Source organism: Athene noctua, chromosome 10 (assembly GCF_965140245.1).
Source record: "Athene noctua chromosome 10, bAthNoc1.hap1.1, whole genome shotgun sequence".
NCBI classification, from domain to species: Eukaryota; Metazoa; Chordata; class Aves; order Strigiformes; family Strigidae; genus Athene; species Athene noctua.
This window is the reverse complement of record NC_134046.1, coordinates 18796317-18819288: the sequence shown is the minus strand read 5'-3', so window position 1 is coordinate 18819288 and position 22972 is coordinate 18796317. Positions and strand designations below refer to the sequence as shown.

General features: G+C 65.5%; 4 protein-coding genes across 5 annotated transcripts; all 4 read left to right on the top strand.

The window, feature by feature from the left end:
- The first annotated feature begins 342 nt into the window (after nucleotides 1-342).
- On the top strand, nucleotides 343-5620 carry RASSF1 (Ras association domain family member 1). 2 transcript variants are annotated; one of them, XM_074914542.1, is made up of 6 exons: nucleotides 343-768; nucleotides 1675-1814; nucleotides 4078-4182; nucleotides 4263-4557; nucleotides 5006-5121; nucleotides 5230-5620. In XM_074914542.1, the coding sequence occupies exons 1-6, from the start codon at nucleotides 519-521 to the stop codon at nucleotides 5374-5376; spliced, it is 1053 nt and encodes a 350-aa protein (XP_074770643.1). In that variant the 5' UTR covers nucleotides 343-518; the 3' UTR covers nucleotides 5377-5620. The 2 variants fall into 2 exon arrangements, with proteins under 2 accessions (XP_074770643.1, XP_074770642.1); XM_074914541.1 differs by having other exon boundaries at nucleotides 344-768; nucleotides 1693-1814.
- Nucleotides 5621-5841: 221 nt separating this feature from the next.
- On the top strand, nucleotides 5842-11028 carry TUSC2 (tumor suppressor 2, mitochondrial calcium regulator). Its single transcript, XM_074914310.1, has 3 exons — nucleotides 5842-6154; nucleotides 6453-6573; nucleotides 8200-11028. The coding sequence occupies exons 1-3, from the start codon at nucleotides 6003-6005 to the stop codon at nucleotides 8263-8265; spliced, it is 339 nt and encodes a 112-aa protein (XP_074770411.1). The 5' UTR covers nucleotides 5842-6002; the 3' UTR covers nucleotides 8266-11028.
- A 3102-nt stretch (nucleotides 11029-14130) lies between these two features.
- Nucleotides 14131-16997, top strand: HYAL2 (hyaluronidase 2). The gene is made up of 4 exons (XM_074914006.1): nucleotides 14131-14204; nucleotides 14600-15545; nucleotides 16171-16260; nucleotides 16429-16997. Exons 2-4 carry the CDS (start codon nucleotides 14616-14618, stop codon nucleotides 16825-16827), a joined length of 1419 nt encoding a protein of 472 aa, XP_074770107.1. The 5' UTR covers nucleotides 14131-14204; nucleotides 14600-14615; the 3' UTR covers nucleotides 16828-16997.
- A 149-nt stretch (nucleotides 16998-17146) lies between these two features.
- LOC141964088 (hyaluronidase-1-like) lies at nucleotides 17147-19998 on the top strand. Its single transcript, XM_074914022.1, has 3 exons — nucleotides 17147-19269; nucleotides 19395-19484; nucleotides 19574-19998. The coding sequence occupies exons 1-3, from the start codon at nucleotides 18259-18261 to the stop codon at nucleotides 19889-19891; spliced, it is 1419 nt and encodes a 472-aa protein (XP_074770123.1). The 5' UTR covers nucleotides 17147-18258; the 3' UTR covers nucleotides 19892-19998.
- Nucleotides 19999-22972: the final 2974 nt, after the last annotated feature.

The window sequence follows — 22972 nt, the reverse complement described above, 5'->3', positions numbered from 1 at the left end:
CTGTGCTGCTGCTGCAGGGGCTGTGACAGCAGGCAGGAAACCACCTCAGTCCGGCCGCAGCCCCGGCCGAGCAGCCCCAGCAGTTGGCTCCTGGCCCCGAGCTCAGGCTGCTCAGCCGGAGGGAGCGTGGGGGCTCTCCGGGGCAGCTTCGGCTGCTTCACACCCACTGCCAGAGGCTCCCCCGGCCCCTCCCGCTGGGAAACTGAGGCACGGAACGAGACGTGCCCCGGGCCGGGGGGAGGCGGTGGAGAAAGCGGGGCTGCGGGAGCGGGGGGGCCCTCCCCTCCCCTCTCCTCCCCTGGCAGCGGCTCCGGGAGCCTCATCCCCGCCTCCAGCCCGCCCCGCCGGGATTGTCGGGACCGCGGGACGCTGCGCGGCTCCTCACCGCCCCTCCCCGCTCCTGCCTCAGTTTCCCCCGCGGTGTCCGGACGGGGCGGCCCCTCCCGGTCCCCGCCCCGGCCCCATCCCCGGTGCCGGCCCCCGCCTCGCCGCCGCGCAGCGCCCGCGGCCGCCGGGCCATGGAGCTCATCGAGCTGCGGGAGCTGCAGCCGGAGCCGCGGCCGGGCCGGGGCCGCCTGGAACGGACCAACGCGTTGCGCATCAGCCCGGCCCGCCGGCTCGGCCCCGGAGCGCACCCCGACCCGCGGCTGACGGCGGCACCGGGCGCCGGGCACCGCTTCGAGCCGCGGCGCCGCGGGCTCCACACCTGGTGCGACCTCTGCGGGGACTTCGTCTGGGGCGGCGGCAGGAAGAGCCTCCAGTGCCGCCGTGAGTACCGCGCCGCGCCCCCCGCCGCCCGGCACCCCCCTCCCGGGCACCACCGCGCATCCCACCAATCCTACCCGGGCACCGGCCATCCAGGCACCTCCACCCGGGCACCCCCACCCGAGCACCGGGCATCCCACCAACCCTACCCGGGCACTGGGCATCCTGCCACCCGGCACCCCACACTGGGCATCCCACCAACGCTACCCAGGCACTGGGCATCCCGGCACCCCTACGTGGGGCACTGGACATCCCAGTACTGGGCATATACACCAGGCACTGGGGATCCCAGTACTGGGCACCCATACAGGGATCCCAATACTGGGCACCCACACACCGGGCAGCAGGCGTCCTGGTACAGGGCACCCCCAAGAGGTATCACGCACCCCAGCACTGGGCACCCACACTGGGCACAGGCATCTTGGTACCAATTCCCCACACTGGCCACCAGGCATTCTGGTACTGGGCACCCCCATACTGGGCACCTACACCAGGCACTGGGCCTCTGGGCACCAGGCACTGGACATCCCAGTACTGGGCACACGCACCAGGCACTGGGGATCCCCGTACTGGGCACCCATACAGGGGTCCCGGTACTGGGTACACCAAGTACCCCCACCAGGTACCGGGCATCCGGATACCTGGCCACTGCACCAGGCATCCTGGGAGCAGGCACAGAGCACCCCAGCTCTCAGGCCCCCACATTGGCCAGCCCGGGGGGGGGAGCACGGGCACCGCAGTGGGGGCCAGCAGCTTGGCACAGCACCATGTCCCATGTGGGTGCTGGCCCCTGGGTCCCCGGCACGGCGTGGGCAGGCAGCTGGGACCGGGCACCAGTACTGGCACCACGCACCACCCCCCTGGCACAGTTGCTGGCCCTGACACCCAGGGCCATGGCAGTGACACCAGTCCTGTCCCCGTCCCCAGACTGCAGCTTCACCTGCCACTACCGGTGCCGGGCCCTGGTGCGGCTGGACTGCAGTGGCCCCCCGGGTGCCGGCGACGAGGACGATGGCACCGAGCAGGCACTGGAGAAGGACACCAATGTGGTAGGGCCTGGCCCGGGTCTGCGAGGGAGGGCGTGGGCAGGGGGCAGCCGGCCTGGGGGCTGGGGGTGGCTGTGCCGGGCTGCGCCATGTGCGGCCATGTCATGTCACACCCGGCCGTGCTGTGCCACGCTGTGCCGGACCGTGCTGTGCCATGCTGTGCCAGGCTATGCTACATCGGGCTGTGCCCGGCCGTGCTGGGCTTTGCTGTGCCATGCTGGGCTGTGCTGAGCCTGGCTGGGCTGGGCTGTGCTGAGCCTGGCTGGGCTGGGCTGTGTGAGGCTGTGCCAGACCAGGCTGTCGAGCCTTACTGGGCCATGCCAGGCTGTGCTGAGCCGTGCTGTGCCGCGCTCTGCCGGGCCAGGCTGTGCCGAGCGAGCCGAGCCCATGCCGCGCTGCCCCGCACCGTGCCGTGCCCACGCCGGGGCACACTCGGGTCCGGGCGGGCGGTGTCGGGCGCGGGTGAAATCACCGCCGGAAGCGGGGCCGCTCCGCACCGCCCCCGGCCCGCGTCAGCCCCACGGCCGGGGCGGGGCGGGGCCGGGCCGGGGACCGCGCTGAGCCGGGACGGGGACAGGACGGCCGTAGACACCGGGCTGAGCCGAGCCGGAACGGGGCAGGGCTGCGCCGGGACCGGGAACACGATAGGCATCGGGCTGAGCTGAGCCGGGACTGGGCTGAGCCGAACTGGGACAGGGACCGCGATAGGGACCGGGCGGAGCCGAGCCGAGCCGGGCCCGGGACAGCGGCCGCCATAGGGACCGAGCGGAGCGGAGCCGGGACAAGGACCGGGCCCGGGCGGAGCCGAGCCGGGCCCGGGAGCGGGCTGAGCCGGCCGCCAGCCCAGGGTCCGGCCGGGCTGGCGCGGGGCCGGGTGTGCCCGTGTGCCCGCGGGGCCGCGGGTCGGGCGGGTCGGGCCGTGGCCGCCGCGTCCGTGCCCGTGGCCGTGCCCGTGGCCGGGGCGAGCGCCGGGGCCGGGGGCTGCGGGGCAGCGGCGGCTCTGGCGCTGCGGCGGGGCGGCGCGGGGGGCACGGGGGGCAGCACGGCCAGCAGCGGCTACTGCAGCCAGGAGGACTCCGACTCCGAGCCCGAGCTCTTCTACACCGCCCGCACCTCCCTCGGCCGCCGCCCGCGCCGCCGCCAGGTCGGTCCGAGCCGCCGGCCGTGACGTCACGGGGGGACGGGATGACGTCACTCGGGGAGAGCACCCCCCTCCCGGGGCTGGGTGCTGGGGGCAGGCGAGGGTGGGCTTCGTGCGGGGACGGCTGTCGCCGGGCCGCGGGGAATACCTGGGGTGCGGGTGGTTCTGTCTTGGATGTGTGGACGGCCCTGCTGGGGGGGAGCGTGGGGGGAGCACGGCCCCGCTGCGGGGCTAGTGTGGGGCCGTGCGTGGCCATGCCGCGGGGCGGGGTGGCCCTGTCGGGTTGGATGTGGCGCTGTGGGGCGAGCGGGGCTTTGCTGCCTGGCACGGCCACCCCATGGCCCCCCAGGGCTGGGGCTGCTCCCGGAGGGGGCTGGGGACAGTGCTCGGGGGTGCCGGGGTGAGCCCCCCCGCGGCAGCCTCACAGCTGTCCGCGTCCCACGGGGACCCCGGCAGGGTCCGGCAGTGCGGGCATGCCGGGGGGTGGCCGCTGGGGCCGGGAGCCCCGGGTGCTCCCCAGTGCCACGGGGACACGTGCAGCTCTGCGCGGCGGCTCCGTGGCCCCACGTAAACACTCATTAGTGGGTGCCGGCGGCAGGGACGCCGAGCCAGGACGCCTGGGTCCCCTCTGAGTGGGGCCGGCACTTTGAAGTGGGGTGCCGGCGGCACGGGCGGGCTGCACCCCCAGCCCGGTCCTCCTGCCCCAAATCCCGGGGTGTCCCCGCGGGCACCCAGCCTGCCCCGCCGCCCCGGTGCCGGGCTGGCGGCTGCCTGCGCTCTGCCTCGGGGACACCTCTCTGATCTGGGGCTCTGGGAGGGGATGGCTGGCCCCGGGCTGTCCTGACGGGTTCACCCATCCCTGCAGCCCCCGCGATGAGGACTGGGGGCGGGGATGGCCGGTTCCGGCGTCCCTGGAGCAGGGCTGGGGCCGTGGTGAGCTCAGCCACGCTTCCCCAGCACGGCCCAGCTCAGCGCCAGCTGGGCTGATGCAACCCCGCGCAACCGCCCCTGCGTGTGTCAGCCGGTGCTTCGGGGCGGGCTGGGGGGCGGCGGGACGCCGGGTCAGGCGGAGGGGTCCCCGTCGCCCGCAGTGCCACTCAACTCAGCCCTGCTGCTGTCGCGCAGGATGAGCCCAGTGAGTGGGAGAAGGCGGAGCTGGACCAGGCGCAGGTGGAGCAGCGGATTAAGGAGTACAACAGCCAGATCAACAGCAACCTCTTCATGAGCCTGGTACGGGGTCAGCATGGGGCCGGGGGGGTCACGGTGCCCTGCCCTGGCCCCACTCACCCCCCTGCCCTGATGTCTCCCAGAACAAGGACGGCTCCTACACTGGCTTCATCAAGGTGCAGCTGAAGCTGGTGCGCCCTGTCTCGGTGCCGGCTACCAAGCGGGTCCCGTCCCTGCAGGCGGGGCGGCCAGGGCCACGGACCCAGGGGGTGAAGCGCCGCACGTCCTTCTACCTGCCCAAGGGGACCGTCAAGCACCTGCACATCCTCTCGCACACCCGCGCCAGTGAGGTCATTGACGCCCTCCTCCGCAAGTTCACCGTCATCGACAACCCCCGCAAGTTCGCCCTCTTCGAGAGGTCTGAGAAGGATGAGCAAGGTAGTGCCCAGAACGGCCCTGTCCCCATAGCGGTGGCCATGTCCTCGTGGTGGCAGCTTCCCCTGGGCAGTGGTGGCCCCGTGGCAGCATCCCTGTGGCAGTGGTGTCCCCAGAGTGTCAGCACCCTCCTGCAGTGGTATCCTCATTGGTGGCAGTGGCTGTGGGGCTGTCCTCCATGGCAGCAGTGTCCCCCGTGGCAGTGATGTCCCCCATGGTGATGTCCCCATAGTAGCAGCATCCCCGTAGTGGCAGCATCCCTGTAGCAATGGTATCCCCCTTTGGTGGCAGTGCCCTCTGTCACCATAGGCATGTTCCCTGTGGCAATGGTGACGTCCTCATAGTGGCATCATCCCCATAGTAGCGGTAATGTCCCCACAGTGGGAGCATCCCCATGGTGGTGATGTCCCTGTGGTGGTGCCCCCCCCGTGACACGTGACTGCCGTTGCAGTGTACCTGCGGAAGCTGGCTGATGAGGAGCAGCCCCTGCGTCTGCGGCTGCTGGCTGGCCCCAGTGAGAAGGTGCTCAGCTTCGTCCTGAAGGAGAATGAGACCGGGGAGGTGAACGTGAGTGTGGGGACAGGGAGGGGACTGGCACCCGCACCCCCTCGGGGTCTGTGGCTGTGGGGGGCACACGCCACATCCCTGTTGTGATGGCAGTCCCTGTGCCCACAGTGGGACGCCTTCACACTGCCGGAGCTGCACAACTTCCTGCGCATCCTGCAGCGGGAGGAGGAGGAGCACGTGCGCCGGCTGCGGCATCGCTACGCCCGCTGCCGTCAGAAGATGCAGGAGGCTCTGTCCACGCACACACCGGGGTGACCGTGCCACCCGCACCTACGGCCAGCCAGTGTGCCGGGACCCTCGCCTGCTGGCGGGTGGGGAGCACCGGGAGGGAGGGTGGAATGGGGCACCCCGGGACCCGCCGGGCCGCCGCAGCCCCCATGGGGCCGGCCCGGGGAGTGGGGGTCCCCGGGGGGAGTGAGTGTGCCTAGGGGAGTGGGCGTCCCCGGGGGAGCCAGTGTCCCCAGAGGGAAGCAGGGCATCGAGCACCAATAAAGACCAATCGTGGTGACGAGGCCTGTGGCGTGTCCTTGGCGGGAGACCGGGGCGGGCTGGGGTGGGAAGAGACTCGAGGACCTCCCGCGGTTTGCGGCGGGCCGTGGATGCCCGCACGTGGTGCGCGGCCGCGGCGGGGCTCGAACCGGCGGCCGCGGGGTTTCTGCCGGCGCCAGGCGGGGGGCCCTGCCCCGCGCCTCTCTCACGTGACGCGGGCACACCTCCCCCGGATCACGTGCAGGGGCGCGTCGCGGGCGCCGGAAGTGTCGCAGCGCGGCGGCGCGCGCAGGGAGGCGCTTGGTCGGTGTCGCTGGGCGGCTCCGGGCCGCTTCCCCCTCACCCCCGCTCCCCCTCTCCCCCGCCCCGTTCCCGCCGCCCCCGCCGCCGCCATGGGCGCCAGCGGCTCCAAGTCGCGGGGGCTGTGGCCCTTCGCCTCCCCGGCGGCGGGCGGCGGCGGCGCCGAGGGCCCCGGCGGGCAGCAGGCCCTGGCCCGGGCGCGGGCCGCGCGCGCCGCCACCCCCTTCGTCTTCACACGCCGCGGGTGAGAAGCCGGGGGGGTTGGTGTGGTGTTGCCATGGCAGCCGGGGAGGGGGGAACCTCCGCTGCGGGGTGGGTGCAGGCCTGCCCGAGCACCGTCGTGGCGGCGGGGGCAGGCCCCGGCCTTCCGCGGGGCGTCGTGGGACGAGAGGGCAGCGCCCGGCAGCCGCTGAGCCAGCAGCGGGTGGTGGCTACAACCCAGGCGGGGCCGGCCTGCCCCAGCCCCCTGCCCTGCTCGGGGCACGGAAGCCGGCAGCTGCCGGCAAGCTCTTACCTAGCCGCCTCCCCTCTCCTCCCGGCAGCTCCATGTATTACGATGAGGACGGGGATCTCGCCCACGAGTTCTACGAGGAGACAATCGTTACCAAGAATGGGAGGAAGCGTGCCAAGCTGAAGAGGATCCACAAGAACCTGATACCTCAGGTAGTGTGTGGAGAAGAGTGGGGGAAAGTGAGTGCTAAAGCGCCAGGGTGGCAGCTGAAGTCCCAGCTTTGCAGGAGCTCTTGCATGTGGGCCTTCTCCCTTAGGGCATCTTCTTGCCAGGAAGCCAGAGGCTTTCTGCTTCCCCCTCAGCTTCCGCCTGAGAGCTGTGGCTCCTGTGTGTCCTGACTCACACCTGTGTCACCTAGTGAGGCTGTGGCTGGAGAGGGGGAGCTGGTGACACTCTCCAGTCCACCTTTCCATAGAGAAGTGGTGCCCCAGCCCTTCAGACCTGCCAGGCTGGGGAAGATAGCTCAGCTGGGTGTGTGGGGTGGGGTGCAGAGTGCCAGGCAGCCATGCACAGCCGTGGCCATCACTGACCCCTTTCCCCAAGGTGTGGGGTGCTGTGCTTGCTCAGCCGATGTCATGTCACTGTGGAGGGCCAGGTCCTGGCTTCAGGAGCAGCAGCCAAAGCCTGTCACCTGCTGACATGAGTGCGCACATTCCCTCGGTTGCTCGGTAGCGACAGTGGTGTTGGCAGCTATGTGTTTTGCACCTCAGTGCAAAAGTCTCCTCTTAAAGTAAGCAACTGTGGTGAAACCGTGTGGGGGCTGGGACACCAACTGAGGGTCTCAGTGCAGGAGAAGGATAGCCTGCATGTAGGGAAGCTTCTGGGGGCATACATAAAGAAAAGGGGGGATCAAACCAAGGCTAGAGGGAGACCCTGCAAGAGTCTTTTCTAAGTAAGCAGAAAGGCACGGCTCTAGTGAGCACCTGGGATGAGCTGTTGGTGTGCTCTGAGGGGCAAGCAGCCCCCCAGCAGGATGGGACCCCTCTGGGCACTGCGCAGGTAGTTACAGGGGGGAAGGATTCAACACTGCTCCCCAGACTGGCGTTCTCACAGGGGCAGGCTTGGGCTGTGGGACCGTCTGCTCATCCTCCTCAATGTGGGTTGAAACTCCTTCAGTTGGAAAGATCAGCTGAGCCAGAGAGGGCAGATACCGGCACTAAATAGCCTTTTGCTAGTCCAGGCTTTTCTCTGGCTCTGTGGGTGCAGGCCCAGCCCCAAGCCCCCACTCCACCCCCTGCCTCCCAGCGGGTCCTCCTGGTGCTGTAACAGGAGAAGGCTTGGACGGAGCATGGGAAAGACGCCTGTAGCTGGCGTGGAGGGAGCATGCATTCAGCAGCCTCCCCTCTGGATAGAAAGCTGCTTTTCTTGTGCACCAGCTGCCCTGGCTGCTTCCTCTCAGAGAGCTCTTTTCATTCTTTTAAATCCCGTGAATGAAAGGTGCCGGATGAAAAGCACAGACAGCCCGTATCTGCCAGTCACGCGCCAGCTGCTGCACGGGCAGTGCCTGGCAGAGCAGCTCCCTCCTTTCTCGCCCTGCTGAGCTCCAAACCTGCCATGCATGGCAGCCAGTTGTGCCGCCCTTGGCTCTCCAGGGACGAGTTCAAAGGGCAAAGTGCTTTTGGTTCATGTGCCGCTGGCCAGGCATACCTGGCGTGATGGCGGCTTTACGGACTTGTGTTCCTCAAGGTGCAGTGTTCTCTGTCGGACGGGGTTGCTCGCAGGGCTTGGGGCTGTTGCTTGGTGGTCTCCTCTGCTCACCACTCTGACTCTTCTTCCAGGGCATAGTGAAACTAGAGCACCCTCGCATTCACGTAGATTTCCCGGTGATCATCTGCGAGGTGTGAGTCACCAGACGTTGCTGCCCGCGGGCGGGAGGCCCTTCCCCAGCGCCCCCATCCTCACCAAGCGAGGCTGCGTCGTGTTCCCACCCGAGGAGGACTCTGGGCGCGTGTCGGGGACGGCGGCTCTCCCTTCACCCGGAGCTGAGGCAGGACGGAGCAGGCTGGGCTGGACTTGGCTAGCGCTCCTTGCAGGAGATGGGTGACCTTGTGCAACGACTGCTTAAAAACATCCTCGCTTGAGTCAGAAGACTAAAATACCTTTTGTAGCCTCTAGCTGACGTTGGATGGGTAACTGGAACTGCAAATGAGCTGCTGTGTTTGAGCTGTTAAAGGGAGAGCAAGCCTGCACTTCTCACCAGAGAAAATCCCCTGCTTCTCAGGTATGCGGCCCAGGGAGAGCCAGGGCAAGGTAACGCACTGCCCGGGGCCCCGAGATCCCTTGGGCCCGGTGGTTAGATGGCCAGTGTTGCAGTGTGTCGCTTGACATGGGTGTTCTGTGATGCTCCCCTGAATGGGTCTGTTGATGGAGGATAAATGGGGCAGGCCGAGGAGGGGCCGGTCTCGGAGCACATCTGGCTGGCTGCTGCGCTCCTTTTGGGAAGGGGATGGAGATCGGATGCTGTTATCTTGGACCTTGGTCTCTTCCCCCTGTGCGTTTCCCCGCTTATGCCAGCTCTGGGGAGGTTGGCTTCACTGCTGCCTGCAGTCCCTCTGCCCGCAGATCTCTGCGGTCCGTGGCCGCTGCTGGCAGCAGCGAGGTCCCCAGCTCTGCAGCAGACTTACCTTCTCTGTTAGCAGGGTGGCTCCGGCTGAGCACCATCCCTCGCCTGCCATGGGGCTGGGCTGCTGGGCAGGGCACCTCCTCGGAACGTCCTCACCCCTGCTGCCATCTTGAACGTACCTCCCGGTGGGGGGGGCCTTGACAGAGCCAAGCAGGAAGGAAATCATTTATTTCCTCCCCAACCCCTGAAAACAATCAATCGGTGGGCCTGCCCTGACTTGGAAATCTCCCTGGCGATGTGAACTACGGTTCCTCCCGTGTCCCAGCTGGCAGCAGGAGGAGGAATGTGATGCACTTTAAAGGGAGGCTTTCTGCTCTGTCTCGGAAGGCCCTGCTCCTTTCTCTTCTTTCCTCCCACTTGAGAAGGTCGAGCTCATCTTGGCAGCACTGAAAAACCTCTCACCCCTGTGTGCGGGCCTCGGGGCGCTGAGCCAGCTGCTGCAGGGCCAGGGAAAGGCCCGACCTGTACAACCCCTCGCCAGCACTGGGAGCCACTGCCTCCCTGCTCGGCTGCCCCGGGCCGGGTGGGTGGAGGAGGACCGGCAGCGAGGCAGTGGGCGCAGCTTTAAACTGGGTCAGAGCCTGCTTCCCACAGCAGCCGGCTCGCCTTTCCTCCTCTTTTGTTCCAGAACTTACTTACTTCCTAAGCACTTCAGATGTTCGCTACCTCGATTTTTAATTTAAGCTGCTGGCACTTGGCTGCCAGCCCTGTCGGCGTCTACGTTGGATGTATCCATCCCCGCGCCCGCCGAGAGCCGCCCGGGCGTGGGGCCACATTCCCGGCTTCGGGGAGATAACAACAGCGTGGCTGTTGCCGTCTTCCTGTCACCACCTCTTCCCTCCGTGTCCTTCCACCCGCTGTTCCTGTCGGCAGGAGCGAGCACGGAGGGTGAAGCACGGAGGCGGGTGACACGGCTGTGCTGGCTGCCACCGGGCCGGGAAGCAGGAGCGCAGGGCTCCGGCAGGGACCTCGTCTACACTGTGATGCTGGGCACTGCTTGCAACATCTTTTGTTCTCCTGCTTGCTTGAAAGAGTCTTGTCTTAAAACAATCCTCCACTGAAGTGTTTCTTATTCTCACCACCTGCTTTTGAGTTTCTCCCGGGCCGGATCTCCCTGGGAAGGGCATCCCTTGGGCTCCGCAGGATTGCGGGAGCTGCTGTCCCCAGGAAGAGGAGAGAAAGCCGTGGCCGGGCCGCCTGTGCCGCCTTGCCCCGCTGCTGTCCGAGGGCGTGGGAAGGTGCACTGAACCCACCGCGGGTATGGGGGAAGGTGGAGGAGGAGCGGGGAGGGGACCCGGGCCTTTGCCTGCCCTGACAGGGAGCCCCTCGCCTGGCTACCCGCCAAAAATCTGCTGACAAGGCAGAGCCTGAACCCCGGGGTGGGCAGAAACAGAGACCGGCTTAGCAAGGATGCTTTTGTTCTCCCTGACAAGCTGCCCACCCTTCTTCCCCCAGGGCGTCAAACATGCTTCCACCCCCACCCCCCAAAAAACACGCCTTCTCCCACCCCCATGTCACCGAGCGAGCAGCAGCAAAGCTCCGCAGGCTGCCAACAAGCTGCATCCTGCCCCGCTGCTTCCCAGGCTGGTCCCCGAGCAGCCACCCCCGGGCCCCCTCCGCTCTGCTGGCCTCCAGCCCTCCTGCAGCAGCAGGGCCTTGGGAGCACCTGGAGGGATCTTAAAAATGTGAAGGTCGCTGTAAATAGTATCTGTGTCCACTGTGGTGTTGGAGCAAGCAAAAAAAAAAGGAAGGTTTTTCTTCCGAGTCTTTTTTTTCTTTTTGTTTTTTAAATGATTTCTGTGCGATGTTGTGCTTTCCCGTGTGGATGTGTAGCCGAACCGTACTCACTGACACTAGGCTCCTTGCTCCTCTAGCGCGTGGGTAGGACCCGTGGGTTTGGGAAACGTACACTATTATTTATGGTCCTTCCTCCCAGTGCATCTGTCCACTTTTGTTAAATTTCAATAAAATTATTTGTAGAGCCCCCAAGTCCAAGAGCTGTCTTACTGGGGAGGGCGGGTGGGTGAGCAGATGTGCCCGTGGGTGGAGGAGGGCGATGCTGGAGAGCCGAGGGGAGGTGGGCTTTGCCATGCTGCTCTGTTTGCCACCAGCGCCTCGAGCCCCCTCTTTTTTCAGGACGGGGGGTGTTTGTGCACATGTGGCTGAACAGGTGGTGAAGGAGCTGTGAGTCATGCCCATTTCCAGGTGCTCCAGTTTGGCACATGGCGCTGGCAGGAGTTGGTGGCTTTGCTGGGCTGTGACTTTCTCCATAGCTGCTGTGACATCCTTTAAATATATAACTAAAATGTGTTTATACAAATACATGTAGCTCTTGTTCGGCTCAATAGGGTTGGAGCTCAGGCCCCTCTCGCCTCCCATGTGGGGAGGGAGGTCCGGGAGGGACCTGTGAGGCAGCAAGGGACCTGGGCGTCCGCAGGCAGCCCAGCCTCAAGCCAACCTCTTCCCGTCTGTCCGCCTGCGCCCCACGGGGGAGGAATCCGCCTGTCCGGTCCTTCATCTCCTGCCCTGCCAAATCGGTGCCTCATTAATTACCGGGGCCCGATGACTTTCTCGGACCCAACGTGACCCTGTGCCCGGATGCCGCCCATCCCTGAGGGGTGCTGACTGTCTGTGGGGTGAGCGTGATCTCACTTTGTGCCCCACATCCTGCTCCTGGCAGCCCTGCAAATGTTTTCCTGCAGCCTCCACCACCTCTCATCATTTCCTTCACGCAAGCCGGCTCGGAAATGAGCCACTGACGAAAGCTGTCATGAGAGTGAGTGATGTGGTGTGTCCTGCCAACACTTCGGCTTGCGGGGGACGAGGCTCTGGGACTTTTGACCGTTGATCCATAGGGGCCCCAACCTCAGGAGGGACGGATCGCGATGGCCTCGAGGGGGACTGGGTGGCTGCACAGGATGTTATGGCTCGGCAAGATTAAACAAGGTGATGGCTGTGGCTCACTGGCCCCGTGAGCATCTCTGTGTCCACCGGGGCCACCTCAGTCCCCCTCCTGCTGCCTGCGGGGCAGGGCTGTGCCTGCAGCCCCTGGCCCGGGGCAGAGGAAGGTGCTGATCTCCCCTCCTGCCCTGCGGCTGCTCTGTCCCCGAACCAAGCTTCTCTGGCACCTTGTCCCGACCTGTCCAGCGCGAGTGGATGTGACTAACGCCCCGTTATCCAGCATCCCTGAGGGATTCGCAGCCACCCGGCTGCCTACGGGGGGCAGCTCGCCTGCTCGGCTCACCCTGGACACTGCCTGCCTCCACCATCCTGTGCCCCTCTCTGCTCTTGTGTCCAGCTGGGAATGGCTTAAAATGATCTCATGCTCAGCAGGGTGAGATGGAAGGGGAGGCTGGATCCGTCCAGCTGCCCCCTCCCAAAATCCAGGGCCTTCCCTCTGGGAAGGGAGGAGGGAAACTGAGGCAGGCGATGACGAGCCCTCCCGAGGGGATGGCAGCGAGAAGCTGCATTGCATTGAGGACTTCCAGCCCTCACGGGAGCGGAAAGCGGTGACCCCTCCGGCCACCCCGCTGCTGCCGGGGCTGGTAACCTTCAGCGCACAAGGCCACAGGGGATGGAAAATTTTAGGCATTTCTGCTGCCGGCGAAGGGAGCCTGTTTACTGCCCGCAGGGGAAGGGCAGCACCCGCCAGCACTGGGATTTCTTGGCTCCCCACAATCTCTCCCGAGGGCTTTGGCAGGCAACGCCCGGCCAGTGGCTGCCTCCCCTGCCCCTCTCCCGGCTGGTGCCCGGTGTTGCCCGCAGGCCAGGCCGGGCCGTGGGGTGCTGCCTGGATTCGGAGCGGCCAGCCCGGACGCTGTGCCCGTCCCCAGCAGTACCGTCACCCTCTGGGTGGGAGCTTCGCCATGAAAGCTGACACCCGAGTGGGTCCCACTAACTGGAGCCATCTGCGGGTGCCTGCGGCCCTGGGCTTGGCACAGCGGGCACCGGGGGCCGGCACTGAACAATGCCGGGCTCGACACTCCCTCCTGCTCCCCGGGGAGCTGGCGGGCGGCTGGGGAGCACTTCCGCAGATTCAGCCCCACTTCCTTCCCCCGCTGGCCCGGCACACCCTGGCGCTCTGGCCCCGGTGCTTCCTCTGCTGGGGCACCCCGATGGCCCCCAGCCCGCCGGGGCCAGCCCTGGCCAGAGTACGCAGGGGACAGGCAGGACAGGGGGACCCTCCGGAGCCACGGCAGCACCCCGGGAAGGAAGCCCCCCCAGCCCTGCTGCCTCCATGGCCCTCCCTGTGTCCCCCGGGCAGGAAACCCGCGGGGCTGCGGCTGAATCAGCAGCACCGACTGCCCCGGCCCCGCACAGGACATCCTGCCCGGGCCAGCACCGCCCTGGGGACACCGCTGTGCTGGGGTCATTGCTGTGCCCTGAGGGACACCGCTGTGCTGGGGACACCACTGTGCTGGGGTCATTGCTGTGCCCCGGGGGACACCACTGTGCTGGGGACACCGCTGCCCTGGGGGACATTGCTGTACTGGGGTCACTGCTATGCTGGGGACACCACTGCCCTGGGGGACACCACCATTCTGGGGTTGCTACCATTCAGGGGTCACCACAGTTCTGGGGTCTCCACCGTTCCAGGATCGCCACTGCCTTGGGGACACCGTCCGGGGGTCACCACAGTTCTGGGGACACTGCCATTTTGGGGTGACCATGATCCTGGGGACACTGCCATTTTGGGGTCACCACCGTTTTGGGAACACCGCGATCCTGGGGTCACCACCGACCTGGGGTCACCACCGTTTTGGGGACCCCCCCCACCGAGGGCCGCAGCTCCTAGCGCCCCCCCGCGCCCCGCGGCGCCCCCTGCCGGCACCCCCGCGCCCTGCCCCGCCCCCTTCCGCCGCGCGGGGGGCGGGGCCTGCCGGGCCGTACCAAGCGCGGCGGGCCGGGGGGGAGGGACGCGGCTCGCCGCCGCCGGGGCCGCGCGGAGGGGGGTGTGTGCGGGGGGGCCGCGGCCGGTCCGCGCCCCCGGGGCCCCGCGATGGTCCGCGCCGCCACCCCGGCGCGCCGCGGTCGGGGCGGGCCCGGTCGGGGCGGGGAGGCGGCGCCCCCGCGGGTGGTGCGCGCCGGGGAGGTTTAAAGCGGGCGGCGGGGGGAGGCGGCGCCGGCGGGAGCCCGTGGCGGGGGATGGCGTGAGCCGCTGTGAGAGCCGGGCGGGGGAGCGAGAGCCGAGCGGGACGGGCGGGGAGCGGGGCGGCGGGGGGCCGCGCCCCGGCGCTTTGTGTGCCGCGCTCGGACAAAGGCGGCGCCGCGCCGGCACCCGGGGGAGCGGCGGGGAGCGGGAGCCAGACCGGGAGCAAGAGGGAGCGGCGGGGGGGGAACCGCGACCGGGAGCGGGCGGAACCGCTTGGGACCGGGATTCCCGGGAACCAGCCCCCCCGGGGGCTCTGCTGGCGCCCCCCCCCGGGATCCCTCTGCCCCGGGCAGGGAGGTGCGGGGAGGGGGCTTGGAGCAGGGTCTGCCTTGTGGGGGGTGTGGGCAGAGCCGCCCCCTGCTCGCACCCCGCTCCTGACCCCCCCTCTTCGCGCTGCCGCCAGGCCCCCGTCGGGCAGGATGCGCGGGGGCTGCGCGGCGGCGGCGGCGGCTGTGCCCTGGCTAGCCCTGCTGGCCCTGGCCCGGCAGCCCCCCGAGAAGCCGTCGGCTGCCCCCTTGCTCACCCGCCGGCCCTTCCTGGTGGCCTGGAACGTGCCCACCCAGGACTGCAAGCCCCGCTTCCGTGTGTCCCTCGACTTCAGCCTCTTTGACCTGCACGCCTCCCCCAATGAGGGCTTCGTGGGGCAGAACCTCACCATCTTCTACAAGGAGCGCCTGGGGCTCTACCCCTACTACACCAGCCAGCGCGTGGCCATCAACGGTGGTGTCCCCCAAAACAGCAGCCTGTCCGAGCACCTCGCCCGCCTCCAGGAGGGCATCAGCAAGTACATCCGCTCGCCCGCCAAGGAGGGGCTGGCCGTCATCGACTGGGAGGAGTGGCGGCCCATCTGGGCTCGCAACTGGAAGCCCAAGGACGTCTACCGGGAGGTGTCACAGCAGCTGGTGTACCAGCGGCAGCCCACCTGGTCCCCCGAGGAGGTGAACAAGCAGGCCGTGTTCGAGTTTGAGTCGGCCGCCCGGCAGTTCATGGTGAGCACCCTGCGCATGGCCAAGAGCTTCCGACCTAAGCAGCTCTGGGGGTTCTACCTCTTCCCGGACTGCTACAACCATGACTACAGCAAGAACAAGGAGAGCTATACGGGGCAGTGCCCGGATGTGGAGAAGACACGCAACGACCAGCTGGCGTGGCTCTGGAGGGAGAGCCTGGCTCTCTACCCCTCCATCTACCTCGACGTCCTCCTGGCCTCCACCCCCAACAGCCGCAAGTTCGTGCGGGCGCGGGTGATGGAGGCCATGCGCATCTCGCAGCAGCACCATGATGGCTATTCCCTGCCTGTCTTTGTCTACACCCGGCCCACATACATCCGCAAGCTGGACGTGCTCAGCCAGGTAGGGCTGTGCCACTGGGACGTCTTTGTCCCAAGTGCCGGGTGCCTGGGCTCTGGGGTCTGCCCATGTCCCGTTGTGCCCCGCTGGAGGAGGGTGGTTCTGGAGGCTGGTGTCCACCCCCACAGTGCTGCTGGCACCCCATGGTTTGACTGTCTCTGGGTGGGGTGGGGAGCAGCACCCTTTGGTATGGTGCTGGGCCCAGAGAGCAGGAGGGGTGCCCAGCCCTGCCTGCCTCCCTCCAAGTGGGGTTTACAGTATGGGGACCTCCAGCTCAGCCCCACTGTGGGTGGGCGATGGGGTTCCACAAACTGGCCCCCTTATGGGCAAGGTGTCTGGCAGCAGGACCGTCACCAGGAAAGAGCCTGGGAGGTACCACATGGCTCTTGGGTCCTGGCAGCCAAGAGACCCTGAGATATATGAGCCCACAGCCCCTGTGCTGTGCTGGCTTAGCCCCCAAGGAGGAGGGTGGTGGAGGGGAGCTGGGACAGTCCCCTCTCCCTGTGGTCTGGGGCAGGGACGGCTCTTCCCTCCCTGACCCCACAGTGTGCGATTTGGAGTGTGCTGTGCTGGGGGGTGTGGGTGCAGTGTGGGGTCTGTGGGCAGTAACCAGGATCTGTCCCCGCAGCCCGACCTGATCTCCACCATTGGAGAGAGTGCGGCGCTCGGTGCAGCTGGGGCCATTTTCTGGGGTGATGCGGACTACACCAAAAACCGGGTAGGTTTGGGGTCAGTGTGCCCCTGGGGAGGTAGATGATGGGGGTGGGGGGTGGTGTCACCTGCTCCCAGAGGAAGACCAGTGTCCTGAGGCTGGGGTGTCCTCTCTATCTGGGGTGCTTCTCTCCCTGGGGCACCTCAGCATGCCCCTGATGCTCCTTTCCCCCAGGATTCATGCCAGATCCTCAAGAACTACCTGGAGGGGGACCTGGGCCGCTACATCGTGAACGTCACGACAGCAGCACAGCTCTGCAGCACGGTGCTGTGCCAGGGCCGGGGCCGCTGCTTGCGCCAGGACAGCACCGCCGACGTCTTCCTCCACCTCAACTCCACCAGCTTCCAGCTGCGGCACCGCGATGGGGATCACCCCCAGCGCCCCCTCTTCTGGGCCGAGGGCCAGCTGTCCTCTGCTGACACCCTCTTCCTACGGACCCACTTCCGCTGCCGCTGCTACCAGGGCTGGCAGGGCAGCAGCTGCCAGGTGCCTGCTGGCCCCCGCAGTCGTGCCCCTGGCCCCCTGGCACCGCTGGGACTTGGGGTGCTGTTGCTGCTTGCAAGCTGGGGCTAATGCCCCTGGACTGTCTGGCCCCCCCAGCACCCCCTTTCTGTGGTGGTGTAGGGGACCTATTTAAGATACCTTTAGCCTGCCTGTGAGGCAGCTTGTTATGGGGGGGGGCTGCCCCTCAGTATAGGGGGGGGAGCTGTGTGGTTGCCCCACATCTGCCCTCCCTGCTGTGGGGCAGGTGCCCCCCACGGGGAGGGGGAGGGTGGGGTGTTGGTGAGGGGGCCTCTCCTGTTGTAAGGAGAGGGATGGGGGCAAGGGGGGCATGGGGGCAGGGAGCGGGTGCTGTGTGGTGCTGAGCCCCCGTGCGCTGCCCCCACACCGAAGTGCTTTACCTCGAATAAAGCTGGGTGGAGTGTGAGTGGGGTGTGGGCTGATTTGGGGGGGCGCACAGGGGTCCCCCCGCTCCCCGGCATCGCCTCGCTGGGGTGGGAGCGCCGGGGGGCGGCTGCCGGGGTTGGAGCTTCCCCTGTGGTGCCGGTGCCGCGCCGGGTGGGAGCCGCGGGATGCGGTCACGGCCGGGCCACCCACGTGGAGCCTGCGGAGGCCCCGCCCCCCGCCGCAGGCCCCGCCCCGGGCTGCCCGCGGGTTCCCCGCCTTGGCCCCGCCCCCCGCCCGGACACGCCGCGCGGGCCGCGGGCACGGCGGGATCCGGGCTGCGGGCGCGGAGCCCCCCGGCACCGGGATAACGGCGTGGGGACGGCGTCCTGCGCGCCGCGGGCGGGGGTGGGTACAGCCCCGCGGGCGCCGGGCACCCCCGTGCCGCCGGTGTCCCGCAGCGCCGCTGTCCCGTGCCACGGGTGTCCACGAGCGGTGCCCCCGCGCCGCAGTGTCCCGGCGCTGCCTTTGCCGTGCCCTTGCAGCCGCTCCCGCCGCGGCGCTGCCCCGTCCTTGGGGCGCCCGTGGGCACGGCGCGGCCCCACGGTGCCGGGGCGCCCGCCCCTGCGTGGCACAGCCGCCTTCCTCCCGCACCCCTTGGCTGCTGCGCGTGGCCCCGGGCGGTGCCGTCCCGTGGCTCCCGTCCCCACGCGTGAGCGTCCCCCGGCGGTGCCCTCCTGTGCCACGCCGGGCTGTGTCCTGCCCGACGCTGCGGGCTTCCCCCAGCAGTGCCCTCCTCCTGCCATTTAACGCTCCGCACTGTGCCCGCCCGGCACAGCCCACGTCCGTCACCGTGACCTTGCCCTCCCACCCTGTCCGTGTTTGTTTGTCTTTCCAGCCCAGCTCATCGCCGGCCCGTCACCGGGTGTTGACTGTTCATTCCTCCCCAGACAGGCCCGTCGCTGCCAGTCATTGCCTGGGGCTGGCACGCTGCCGTCCCCCCTTTGGGGCTGCCGCGCTGGGCTTCGGCTACTGATAACTTTGGGGACTTCCCGTGAGGAGCTGGGAGAGGTGACCCTGGGTGACTGGCACCGCTCGGGGACGGGGGGGAGTGGATTAATGTTGACCCCGGCTTGGGCTGGGGATAAAAGCATCAAGGTCTGCCCAGATCTCAGTCTGTCTTGGCTCCCCCCAGGCAGCTCTGAGACCTATTCTGCACTGGCCAGCATCATGGCATCGGGGTGGTCCTGCTGGGTCCTCCTGCTGCTCCTGCCCAGCCCGGCCTGTGCTGGGGGGCCCGGCCCCGTCCTCGTCAACCGCCCCTTCGTCACTGTCTGGAACATCCCCACTGAGCGCTGCGCCAAGAGGTACAATGTCACCCTCAACCTGGAGATCTTTGATGTGTTGGCCAACAACCAGCAGTCCTTTATTGGGCAGGACATCACGCTCTTCTACAGCGAGAAGCTGGGGCTCCTCCCCTACTACACATCTGAGGGGGTGCCAGTGAACGGAGGGCTCCCCCAAAATGCCAGCCTGCAGGCCCACCTCCAGCAGGCCACCCAGGACATCAAGGTCACCCTGCCCAGCCCTGCCTATGGCGGGCTGGCTGTCATTGACTGGGAGAAGTGGCGCCCGCTGTGGATCCGCAACTGGGCCTCCATGGACATCTACAGGCAGAAGTCGGAGGAGCTGGTGCGGCAGCAGCACCCACAGTGGCCCCCTGAGCGGGTGAACCAGACGGCCAAGCAGCAGTTTGAGCAGAGCGCCCGCAACTTCATGGAGCAGACCCTGCAGCTGGGTGAGACCCTCCGTCCCGACGGCTACTGGGGTTTCTATGGCTTCCCCAACTGCTACAACAACAACTTTAACAGCCTGCCCTACACCGGGAAGTGCCCGGCGGTGGAGCAGCAGAGGAACAAGGAGCTGTGGTGGCTCTGGGAGAGCAGCCGGGCGCTCTACCCCAGCATCTACCTGCCTCCCTCCTTCAACGGCACCAACAAGGCACTTGCCTATGTCCGACACCGCGTGGCTGAGGCTTTTGCTGTCCAGCGTGGTGTCCTCAGCAGCGGCATCCCCATCCTGCCCTACTCCCAGATCGCCTTTGACTGCACCGTTGATTTCCTCTCCCAGGTGATGGGGATGTGGGGGACGGTGGGCAATTGTTGGGCTGATGGGTTGGCACTGGGGAGTCTTCAGCTCTGCCGGGGCATTGTGAGGGCTTTGGGCACTGTTGACTTCTCTCCCCTTGGGTGCAGGAGGACCTGATGAACACCATTGGAGAGAGCGCGGCTCAGGGTGCCGCCGGCATCATCCTCTGGGGCAGCCTCAACTACAGCAGTTCCAAGGTGAGTGCAGCTGGTGGCACCATGCCACTGCCCACGGGGATGCCCCGTTCCCTGGCTGCGCAGGGCTGTGACACCGTGTGCCATTGCAGGAGATGTGCCTGAGGCTGAAGGACTACGTTGAGGGGCCCCTGGGCCACTACATTGTCAACGTGACGGCCAGCGCCGATCTGTGCAGCCAGAGCCTGTGCTCTGGCCACGGCCGCTGCGTGCGCCAGGAGAACAAGCAGGGCTTCCTCCACCTTGACCCCTTCCGCTTCGCCATCGACCTGCAAGCTGGCAAACCCTGGCTGGTGGCCCAGAGCCTGGAGTCCAGTGACGACATCACCCGGCTGGCCAAGGAGTTCAGATGCCAGTGCTATGACAAGTGGCAGGGACCCCACTGCGACACCCAGGGCTTCACTGAGTGACCCTCCCCCCCGCCACGCTGGGGACACCGGGGTGGGCAGGGTGACACCGCCCTGTGCCCCAGTACCCTCGCTGGGGGGTTGGGAACCCAATCACAGGGCTGCTAATAAAACCGGTAGGCACCCACAAGCGTCTCCTTGTCTTTCACCACAGCACGTTTTGGGATGGGAGGGGCTCCCTGTGGCACTGGAAGTGCCTTTGGATGCTGCCAAGGGCTGTGCATCGGGCCAGAGGGTCGGGGAGTGTTACACCTCAGAGAAGCCAGAAAAAAGGAAAAATTTATGGGCAAGGACATAGGAAGGGGGGTAATGAGGGAAGAGGATGAGAAGAGGGGAAATGATGGCGAACAGCGGCTGTAGCTGGGGGACTGCGGGACCCCCCAGCCCCTCACTGGACACAGAGGGCTGCAGTGTGCAACCAGCACCCCACTTTGATTTTCTCCTGGATGACTATATGCAAACCAGTTCAGCCCTAGAATGGGAGGAAGTAGCACCAATTTCTGTAAGCCAGTTGCTGACTCAGCAATATCTATTTCAAAGCAATTGGGAGAAGGCATGAGATGATCCACTGCTTCCCAGGTCCAGCTTAGATGAAGGTGTTGGCACGTTCATCTGGATGTTCAAATTTGGGTGGGGGAATCCCATGCTCAGTTCTCTGATTTTAGGCCATAATTTGGGCAATCTCTCCATGATGGGACTGTGCTGTGTAGCACTGTGTGTTTACTGGGGACTTGGACACTTTCACCCTTATTTCTTATGCTGGTTAATGTAAAACTCTGCAAAGCATGGACCATCCTCCACAGCATGTGTGACAAGCCAGCTCTCACCAAAAAATTAACCTCCTGCTCAGTGGAAAGGAAGGATGGCATGAAGTAGCATCTAGTTTAGATTCCTTGGTTAAATCTTCTTTGCTGAACTGGTCCTTGATAAATGCTGTTACCAGAGGTACTTCTTTCAGTCACTGGGCAATGGGCTGTCTCTTCCTGGTAAAGGCTGAGCCATGGCTCTATGGCCCAGCTGTGTCACCTAAAGAATTCCAGGACTTGTGAGTCCCTCATCTCGTGATATGGCCTTGGGAGAATGCCTCTGCCAAAGAGAGGATAGCTCATTCATAGCTGTCATAGGGAAGAGTATCACAGGTGCATGTACCATGCTGCACTCATCCTGGCTTTTACTCTCTAGTGCTAAGAAATGAGGTTGGGATGTGCTCAGGAATGGTTCAGCTGGTGGCAGATCAGTAGCTTCTGCTTGGTCTGTGGTGAAATAGGAACTCTCCCTGGGGCTGTGCTGACAAAGAGGACAGGGCAACTGGGAAAGGTTAATTGTTCCAAAGGTTTATTATCAACTCTACTAGGCTCATTTTCTTACTAACTGTATTAAACTTCATCTATTATCAACACTATTAACTAAATGCCCTGCTGCCAGCTGTCCATGCACTCTCTAGGATGTGTCATGCTGAGGCACAATGGCAGCAGGGCTGGGGCTGCAGGTGCAGGTGGGGCAGTGGGGGACTGCTGGGCTTTGGCTCTGGGGTGGCTTCTCCAGAGCTGCGGCTACTCCCAGCACGGGCACTGCAATCAGCGGAGGAGCGGGAGCAGCACCCTGGAGGCCACCCGGGGTTTGGCTGCTGGTCGACAGCAGGAGGAAGATGCCCAGAGGGGTGAGCCCCGCGCTGCCTGCTGCTCCGGCAGGCTCTGGAGGTGTGGGAGCAGCTGCCTCTGGAGATGGACGGGCACTGCCGAGGCTGGGAGGTGATTCAGCCCGTCGCTTGGTGGGTACGGTCAGCGCGGGGGGAGATGCTGGCGTGTCCCCTGCAGGCTGACCGTCTGGGCTGCTGGCCAGGTGCCGTTCATCCACCTCTGGTGCCTCCGGGGCTCTCCGTTTGCGGCCACCTCTCCTCTTGCGCTGTTCCAGCAGGTGGGGATGGTCTCTGTTAAAGCTGGGGTTATAGTAGTGGAGTATCTAAAAAAAGCAAAGGTGAAGAGTTAGTTGACACCATGGCAATACTGGAAAACCCCAAGCTATGAGAACTAAGACTCTGAGTGTCAAAAGACGAGCACGGGCATTGAAAAGGACTCTGAGGGGCATCTGAAACCTAAAGCTCAGGCTAAAACGTGATGGTTCCGTTCAGTCATCGCCACCCTGGGCTTTTGCCGCTTGTGAACAGAGCAGTGTAGGATTTTCAAAAGCAGAAGAACTGCTTTCAAAAGCCCAATACCATGACTTTGCAGCAGCTTCTGTGTGGATATGAGCAGGCGGGCAATACTATGGTCCTTAGATGTACCTTCTCGGCATTCAGCAGCTGCCCCAGGAAGGTTTCAGATTTGGTACAGCAAGACACGCAGCAAAGACACTGAGAGAAATCAGGTTATGCTGAGTCTGTCTTTCCGTTTAACTGGTTCAGACTCAGTGGATACAACCAAGCTGTATTTTAGCTGCATTCCTACTAGTCAGAAAGACCGACTCAAACCTTCCTGAAAATGACCTGAGGAGGAAATTAAAACCAGGCCGTGTGCTGCCATCCCCACCTCCTCTATTGCAAGCCTTATGTGATGCATAGGTCCGTCTCTCCCCCAAGACTATTGTGAGCGTTAGCTGATGTGCAGAGCAACTGCTGTACCTGGCTGTGAGCAGAAGCCGCTGCTTCTTCTGCCAGGAACTCAGGCAGGGAGGCAGATCTTTGGTGATCCTGCGGCATTTTGGTGAATCCGCAGTAGTTCAGCTGCCGCAGGAAACTCTTAATCTTCTGCATGCTGAAAACACGTAGAGGTCCTGCCCTGCCCAGCACCTCCTCTTTGAAGAGCTCCTCATTGATGGCCACGCATTTTCTGCTCTCGCTCCACCAAATGGACCGAAACTGGTCGCTTTCCATTATTCTCCAGAGCTTCTCTGGAAAGCAGAGGGATGACAATTCGCTTTCCATTTTTCTGTCCCAGCTGGAGCAAAGCTTCCGTCGCTGGCCCTCGCCTTGGACAGCCGGGTCTTGTCCTGACAGTCAGCAAGCCCAGGCCAACTGGTGCCCGCTGACTGTGGGTACTAGTGGGGTATCCTGGCACGTCACTGTGATGCCTGTGGTGCGGAGCA